General features: G+C 36.0%; 1 protein-coding gene across 1 annotated transcript; it reads left to right on the top strand.

Moving 5' to 3' along the window:
• The first annotated feature begins 7177 nt into the window (after nt 1-7177).
• Nucleotides 7178-8239, top strand: LOC132045653 (uncharacterized). The gene has a single exon (XM_059436230.1). It carries the CDS (start codon nt 7178-7180, stop codon nt 8237-8239), a length of 1062 nt encoding a protein of 353 aa, XP_059292213.1.
• Nucleotides 8240-8859: the final 620 nt, after the last annotated feature.

The raw sequence follows: 8859 nt of genomic DNA, 5'->3' as shown, positions 1-8859 counted from the left end.
CAAAATTTAAAGACCACCCCAAAAGAAAGGCAATCCGTGCAAAAAAAATGTTTTGATTTTACACAAATAAAAAGCCCATTTGGGCGAAATTTAATTAACAAAAAAAAAAAGGTTTTAAAATATATAACAATCTTGTGAGGTCTTTTTTTCCAACCTCAAAATTTTGACCGTGCCTTTATCGACCCGGGGTTGATGTCGAAATTTCACTTTATCGACCTCATGAGGTCGAAAATCTTGTTTTTTTAGTAGCGGATGAAAAGTCTCATATAATGTAATAATCAATTTTGCGTAGTCACGCCGTTACCTTATTTTTCTTCTCATTTTGTCTTTGTCTATTATTTAATAAGCATATTTTTTCCTTTACCCTACGTACCTTTTATAATATCTCTATTCTATGCACTACTTTTCTTTATAATATAGTTGGTTTATCCCTCATATTACAATTGTGTGACATTATATAGCGATGAAAAATGATACTATAATTTATCCAAACGTTATATAATAAGATAGGTAACAACTATTCAAACGAACTGCAAGTGTTTGCAACAATTTTTTCAGTTTAACTTCTGCACTAACGGTGCAAAATTAATTCACGCAAACGTGACTTATAAGATAATCACATGTAATTTTATGTGATAAACATCGGGTGCATCCCAAATACAATTTATTTATTTAGTAAAAAAATTATAGATCACCGTAAGGAAAAATACAACATCTAAACCAAGATATGAAAACTTAAACAACCACAGTAAGTCCATCATACGATTTCTGCGCTTCCTTAAGGAGTTCAAGAACATGAGCCTGATTAATCTGCACGTTGTAACCTCTTTCTTCTTCTTCCTTCAATTTTCTTATAAATTTGATGACCTTCCAAATCGAAATATGTTCCTTTGCTGGGGCATATACAAGCAACAAAAATTTCAACTGAAAGAGTAGTGGGATCTCATCCGTCCACAGGGGCGGACGATCCTTATGGCTAGGGGTGTCATCCGACACCGCTTCGTCGAAAATTTTAAATAATATTTATATCTATAATCTGGAAAAAGAACAGAACACGTATACCTACATTACAAATGATGCTATTTAATGAAAAGGGCTGCTTGGCTTGCTGGTTAGGCGACTCCCTGCGAAACCGAAAGCCCAGGATCGATTCCCCTGCTCTACGACTTTGTGCCAGTTTTTGTTAATAATTTTCTGTAAGGGCTGTGAACGCTAAAAAAATAAATAAAAAAAAAAAACAGAGCAAGCTCTAAGATAGGATCGAACCCAACCACCGTTCCTACTGAAAAAACAAAAAGACCAGCCAACTTTAGCTTCACTTACAAACAAGCATTGGATATTAAATTTTTTGAAACAAAGTTTCAGGTGAATTATATTTCACGCTAAACTTAAAACCTTACAACAACAACAACATACCCAGTGTAGTCCCACAGTTAAACTTGAAAAAATTACTCATTATTCCCTTGAGTTTATTCATTTGTTTTTCACTTTAAATGTCGACACCGCTTATGAAAAATCCTGCGCACGCCACTGTCCGTCCATATCACTATATGAATAAGTGCAATACCAAAATACTTGTTGCACAAAAAGACCATGGTTTTTAACAGTACTAGTTTTTATACACGCGCGATGCGCGGTCAGTGTCAAAGGAAAATTAATCATAAAATATTATCATCTTATTTGTCTGATTAAGAGATTTTTTTCATATTACGTTGACATATTTAAAATTAATAACTTTGTGAAATATTAAATTACTAAATTTAACGTCATCACTGATGTATACTTAACTAAAATTTTATATTGAAAACTAAATTGATACTTACTATCATATCATATTTTATTCTACATAGTAATTATGAATTATTATAAACTATAAAACAGGTTTGTGTAGTTTTGTTTTGTTTATTAATTACTTTTTTGTATAACGTGCTAATATTTTAATTTTAATTACTGAAATTACATACATGAATATAAAGTAATAAAATGACTTAATCTTATTTTGTTCTCTGAACGTACTAATGCAAAATATTTGTGCTTAGAGAACTAAATTGCTCCGTAAAATGCAATTAAAAGCAAATCTTATCTGTCTTTTGCCTTTTACTTCGTCTTTTGTTTCTCTTTCTCTTCTGACGAAAAGGAGAAGAGGCAAACCTTATCCAAATTAAAATACTTTATCTTTCTAGTACACTTCAAATTTAAATTTCTTATTTAATTCAAATACTTTTTATTTCAAATCAAACAAAATGAAAAAATTTAATTGATCTCAAGCTTAGGTTTGCATTTAAAATGTTAAAAAATATATATCATTTTTAATGATAGTATAGTTACCAACCTGAATAAAATCATGCAGTTTATATTTATAAGGAAAACAAAAATAATTAAAGTGAATTTCCATATTACCTTGAAGGCAACAAAGTCATCGAATTTGTTGGTCAATTGCAAGAAGCATGATATCTGCTTCTTCAATTCGACTATTCAACATTACAACCACGTAAAAAAACAATTCAATTTTCACAGGGAACAACACACGGATCTAATAAGTTCAAACAGGTAGAAAATGTTATAGAAGTTTCTAACAGAGATAACAGATGCAAACTGTCATTTTTGATGGCCAAGAATTCTCTTAGGTTCTCATTCTTATAAATATTTTAGACAAAGCTTTAGTGTTTGTTCTAGTAAGATGAATTAAATGGTGCTTGTTGAAGTTTTTGTACGTAGAAGAATTTCTCATCATTAACAAATCAGTTGTTGGATAAGAAGAAAAGGCAAAATTGTAGGGAAAGAAATAAAGAAACTGTTTGTGAAAATACAGTAAAGGACTATATTCTCTCGCCCATAACTGCACCAAGCAGTTTTTTTTTTCCTGAGTTTGCAGTTTTTAAATTTTTTTGTTTTATATTTTAAAATTATATTGGAATTTTATAGTGTTAATCAAACCGTCATTTTATCCGTTAATCAAACTTGGCAGTTATGCTATCCATTGAGTTTTTATTTTCTTTCATTTATTTTTGTGTTTTTTTTTTTTTTTTGTATTTTAAAATTGGAATTGTTTTGTGATGACACTTGTCATCCTATCCTTCTTTTGTCTCTCCTATTATATATAGATCGATTATAGTTCCTACAAGGAGCTCCTCCTGTGTCATATCATCGAGCTCCTTGGGTAATCAATCAACAAACTCTCTATGTGTTGATGAAATATTTTGTGCCATGTGTAATTCATCATGAATCCTGCTATATTCTGATGAATAGTATCTAACTTGATCACACGACACCCATGTCACGTTCAATTTCCAAGGGACTTCGTGTCTTTACCCCGTTAATGCGCGATCTTTAGAATGGATGAGGTACGGGAGTGGATAAGAAGAATAAGAGTTATGAAGGGAGGATTTTCTAAGAAGGTTGCAAGAGAATCGACGAGAGAGAATTGCATAAGCCATTGTTGTTGAAGATATATTTGAAGTTTATTTGTTCCTAAAATTTCGAAAATATTTTAACCTTAATTTATGCTGAATGCAAATAAAAGAAAAGTTCTAGTCCTTTTACAGTTGTCTGAATCAAGGATCTCTATATATCCTCTATCCTCAAACAAACGAAGGACCTTATCTCTTGTCAACCAAGAAAAACTATTTACAAAAAAAAAAAAAAAAAAAAAAAAAAAAATTAAAAGTACTTATTAAGAGCGTAGAGCAAAAGGTCTTGGAAACCACTAGACAAAAGAGATTGATACTGAAAAGTTTTTTTTTTTTCTTCCTATTATGGCATTATTCCTTTGGTAAACAAATTGATGCAAAAATCTTTAATTTTGTACTTGACGTAATATGTGCTGATGTAAGTCCAATGTTATGGGACCTAGGAAGTTTTGTTTGATTAGAATTAGAACTGTAATTTCCTAATCAACATGACACATACAACTTATTCTAGTTATGGTGTGCCCTTTTTTTTTTTTTTTTCTTTTTCCAACACTTATATGGTCAAGAGATTTGATTATTAGCGACTGACAAAAATTCAAGATTTAAAATTTGAAACCGCACTAATCAATGTAATCCCACCGTAACCAAGATAATAATAAAAAATAAAAAATAAAAAAATAAAAAGAGAGGAAAGAGATTTGTGTATTATGATTCTGACACTTCGGTTCAATGAGTATGCAACAGAATTGGTCTTTTGCACTTTTTAAATTACCTTAATATAGTAATTAGGAAGCACCCATAGTTATTTTTTCTTAGCTTCTTTGTATTGAGGGGAAAGATATTCCATTTCGATATGCATGTATGTACGTTTGTGTCTATGAGTTAAATTGTCACATAAATGTTTAGAAAATACTGACTTTGATAGAGTAATTATTTTCTTTAAGGAATTTAAGTCCAGACTATTTTTTGTGATATTTGGCACAAATATCTAAGTTTCGTGTCGCTTTTCCTCTAAATCTTAGTACTTTACTTGCTTTCTTGAGAATAGAGTCGGTGTACCCGGGCTTATGTTGTTATGTTTTTGTCAATAGGTGCAACGCAACCACTTGGAGGAGAACTGAGCAGTTTTGGTGGACTTTTGGAAGCTTTGGCATTTGAACGTGGCGACGTGAGAAGCAGAAACAGTAGAGAAGAGATGATGAACTGAAGCATCCACTTTTCATCTGCATCACTGGGCCAAAGCGCAAAGAATCGACCTTTGACTAATGGCACAATCAGGCTTTTCATCCGCATCGCGTGAAGAAAGCGAGCAAAACAAGCTTCTGACCAAGTTTCATGTTCAGGTGATCCTTCCGCATCGCGAAAGAAAAGCTCAAGGTCTATTCAGGCGATGCGGAAGGAAAGCGGAGTTTTGCGCAGTTTTCCCGATTCGACTGGGATTTGGTCTACTTATTTTAGTTTTAACCCTAGGCTATAAATAGACATTTTATTAGTTGTAAACGACGTGCTGGGATTTTGCGAAGACTTGTAAGCCGTCGTCCTACTTTCTCTCTCTATAATTATTTTATTTTCTTCTTTTCAACCCTAGATTATTCATGAATTCTTGTTCATCATCTAGAATCATAAGTAGCTAAACTTCTTAATTCTAGGGTTGTGGTGAAAGACATGACAGTTGGTTTGGCGATAATTTCTATCGATTAAATTTCCATATTTTGGGTTGCTTATTTATTCTTATGCTTAATTGTTTGATTATTTGGCCAATAGCTAGACCGCTATCTGTGGTACGTGAATTGGACTTGAGAGAGGGAATTCGCGTACATAATAAGAATAAATAGAGTTTCTTCGATATTATCGTTTCGCTACTGAGGATAGAGATATACCATTTAACCCTACTTAGTTGGTTACCGAGAAATAAATGCGTTCTTGTTACCTCTGGTGACCATAGAGATATAGGCGTATAGTAGCATCTACAGGCTTGTGAGTAGTTCGAGAGAATATCATAAAGTTACAATTAACCCGTCAGCTAGTAACCCAGGAAATAGGATAGGTAGAATAGTCAGATCAACTGGATTTTCGAAAGCCATGACCCTGGAACTTTCTCTCATCTAATAAACCTTACAGTCTTCGTCATAAGTTTCTCAGTCAAAAAAACACTCATACTAAATTGTTTACTTTCAGTTTTAATTTAGTCACAACAAACACTTTGATTGTCACTTTCTTGAATAATTATAACGAAATTTGAATTGGTTAAGCAATATAAAATCTAAGTCTCTGTGGGTACGATATCTGGACTTAAACATCCTATATTACTTGTACAACCGCGTATACTTGCGAGTGCGTTTGGGAGCAACAAGTTTTTTGCACCATTGTTGGGGACTAAGAAAAATTATTGTTTTTCTAGTTTGGATTTTTGAATTTCTATTCAAGTTTTTACTCTGGTTCGTTGGTTGATTTGTGCTCGTTCAGGTGAACTCTCTTGTTTATGCCTGACACTCGAAGTCAAGGAAAAGCCTTAGCTGTCTTCGATTCGAAAATTGAAAGAACTTTACACAAGCAAACAAGGCTGGCAGGAAATGAGCGTGATCCCAAGTTGGTTGACAACAACGAAGACGGGAACAGGGATATCATACTAGTTCCTGTGATGGCACAAGAACAACGGATTGTTTTGTCCAGTCATGCTAGACCCAGTCTGGCAACTATCGCTAAGGCTATCGCCAGGCCTGAGATTACTGGAAATTTTGAGCTAAAAGAAGGAACAGTGTGGCTGGTGCAGAATACGTGCCAGTATATGGGTAAGCCTCATGAAGACATGCCTAAACACTTGATGCAATTCGTGGATTTGAGCGAGAACTTTCAATATAGAGATGTCCCCAACGCTTATGTGAAGCTGTCCTTGTTTCCATTCTCATTGATTGGTGAAGCGAGGGATTGGTTGACAAATCTTCTTGCTGGTTCTATCACTTCTTGGAAGCTATTATGGAATAAATTCATCGACAGATTTTTCTCACCCAAGAAAACAAAGGAGCTGAGAGGTAAAATTGCGAACTTCACTCAGAGAGACTCTGAATCTCTACCGCACGCGTGGGAAAGGTATAAGGGTTATTTGCGGGATTGACCGCATCACATGCAGTCGAAAGAGATCATTGGGAACTATTTTGTAGAAGGGCCAAGGCAAGAAACAAGGGCCTTGTTGACTGCTTCAGCTCAAGGGCAGAACTTAAACAAAACTTATGAGGAGATGGAAGCTCTCTTTGAGCTGATGTTCGAAGGTGCTTACGAGTATCAAGAGACGAGTCGCGCAGGGGTGCCACAGAAAGTTGCTGGTGTTTTTCAAGTAGATGATGTTGCAGCTATTCGGGACGATATTGGGATACTTTGTAATCTTCTTACGAGGGCACTACCTCAATGTCAGCAGATCCAACCAGTTCAACATATTCAGCAAGCAGCATGAGAGAGTTGTGATGAGCCTCATTCTTATATTAATTGTCCTCAGAATCAAGAATCATTCTATTATGTGGGGCAAAGACAATCGTGGGGCTGGAAATCAGGGAAACTATTTCATAAATAATTATAATCAGCAATACGGAAAGCAGGATTTCTACAAACAGAACAATTATCAGAAGCCCCAAGCCCAGATACCTGGAAGTTCCATGGAAGACATGATGAAGCAGTTTATAGCTCAACAACAAGTGGTTCAGTAACAAAATCAGAAAGTGCAGAGTGAGATGCAGAAATCTATTCATGAGCTCGAACGTCAAGTCGTTCAGATGGCGATTGCTCAGAATGTCCGACCACAGGGTGCTCTCCCGAGTGCTACTGACAAGAATCTTAGAGATTGTAAAGCAGTCACCTTGAGGAATGGCAGAGAACTTGAAGAAGTGCCACCAAAAAACAACAAGAAGGTAGATGTTGAACTCATTCCAGCACAAAGAACTGAAGCTGAAAAGAGTCCCGAGAAAGTCTTGCAGCAGCCTGAACGTGTGGTGACTAGACCACCTCCACCATTCCCACAGCGCTTCCAGAAACAAAAAATAAATGCAACCTGCAAGAAATTTCTTGAAATATTGAAGCAGGTGCACATCAACATTTCTTTGGTAGAGCTCTTGCAAAAAGTTCTAAAATATGCTAAGTATATCAAGGATGTTGTTGCAAATAAGAGGCACTGGACAGAATTTGAGACTGTGGCACTTACTGAAGAGTGCAGTTCTAGAGTGAGGAGCAAGATTCTACCAATGCTGAAAGATCCGGGCAGTTTTACTGTTTCTATCACTATTGGTAATATCAAAGTTGGGCTGGCATTGTGTGATTTGGGTGCTAGTATTAATCTGATGCCCAACTCTGTGTTCCGAATATTGGGGTGGGGTGAGCCATGGCCAACAACAGTCACGTTACAGTTAGCTGATAGATCTCTTGCTTATCCCGATGGTATAATTGAAGATGTTCTCGTGAAGGTGGGTCCTTTTATTCTGCCGGTTGATTTTATTATCCTTGATTACGAGGCAGATAAGAATGTCCCTCTCATCATGGGAAGAGGATTCTTAGCGACTGTTGATGCGGTTATTCGAGTCAGAAATGGGAAGATGTCTATCACAGTTGATGGGCAAGAAGCTTCTTTTGATGTTTTCAAGGCTACTAGGCTTCCGCCCTATTATGAAGAATTGAAGATGATTACAGTTGTGGAGCCCAAGCTCATGAATGCAAGGTTAGATCACTTTCTAACTTCTGGAGATCCCTTGGAGATAGCATTGGTGTATGGTGAAGACTTGGTGGATGATGAAAACGTCAAGGAGTGTCTTTATATTCTTGACACTTCTTGTGCATATTTATGACCCAACACCCCGTTTGAGGAGTTAGAAAGACCAGAATCGTGGAAGAAGCCGAAACTATCTATTGAGAAAGCTCCCATTCTGGAGTTGAAGCCATTACCATCCCATCAGTGCTATGCCTTCTTGGGCAGTGGTGACGCATTTCCTGTAATCATCTCTACTTATTTATCTGATGTGCAGGTTGAACGTGTATTGCGAGCACTAAGAGATAGAATCTGAGCTCTTGGGTGGACTATAGATGACATCCGAGGTATCAACGGTTTGTTTTGTATGCATAAGATACTATTGGAGGAGGATAGCAAGGCCAGTGTTGAAAGTCAGAGAAGGTTGAACCGAATCATGAAAGTGGTGGTGAAGAAAGATGTGATCAAGTGGCTTGATAGTTGCATTATTTACCCCATCTCAAACAGCAAATGGGTGAGCCCCGTTCAATGTGTCCCGAATGAAGGGGGCATTATAGTGGTGAAGAACGAGAAAGATGAGTTGGTACCCCAGAGAACTGTTACTGGTTGGAGGATTTGCATTAATTATCGGAAGTTGAACACGGACACCAGAAAAGATCACTTTCCTTTACCCTTTATGGATCAGATGTTAGACCGCTTGGTGGGGCATGATTATTATTG

The sequence above is a fragment of the Lycium ferocissimum genome, unplaced genomic scaffold (assembly GCF_029784015.1).
Source record: "Lycium ferocissimum isolate CSIRO_LF1 unplaced genomic scaffold, AGI_CSIRO_Lferr_CH_V1 ctg7520, whole genome shotgun sequence".
Lineage (NCBI taxonomy): Eukaryota > Viridiplantae > Streptophyta > Magnoliopsida > Solanales > Solanaceae > Lycium > Lycium ferocissimum.
The sequence above is the reverse complement of the archived record's forward strand: the minus strand, read 5'-3'. Positions and strand labels throughout refer to the sequence as shown.

What these genes read in the sequence shown, in the direction of transcription:
- LOC132045653 (XM_059436230.1), top strand. Translation starts at nt 7,178, where the DNA reads ATGGCGATTGCTCAGAATGTCCGACCACAGGGTGCTCTCCCGAGTGCT.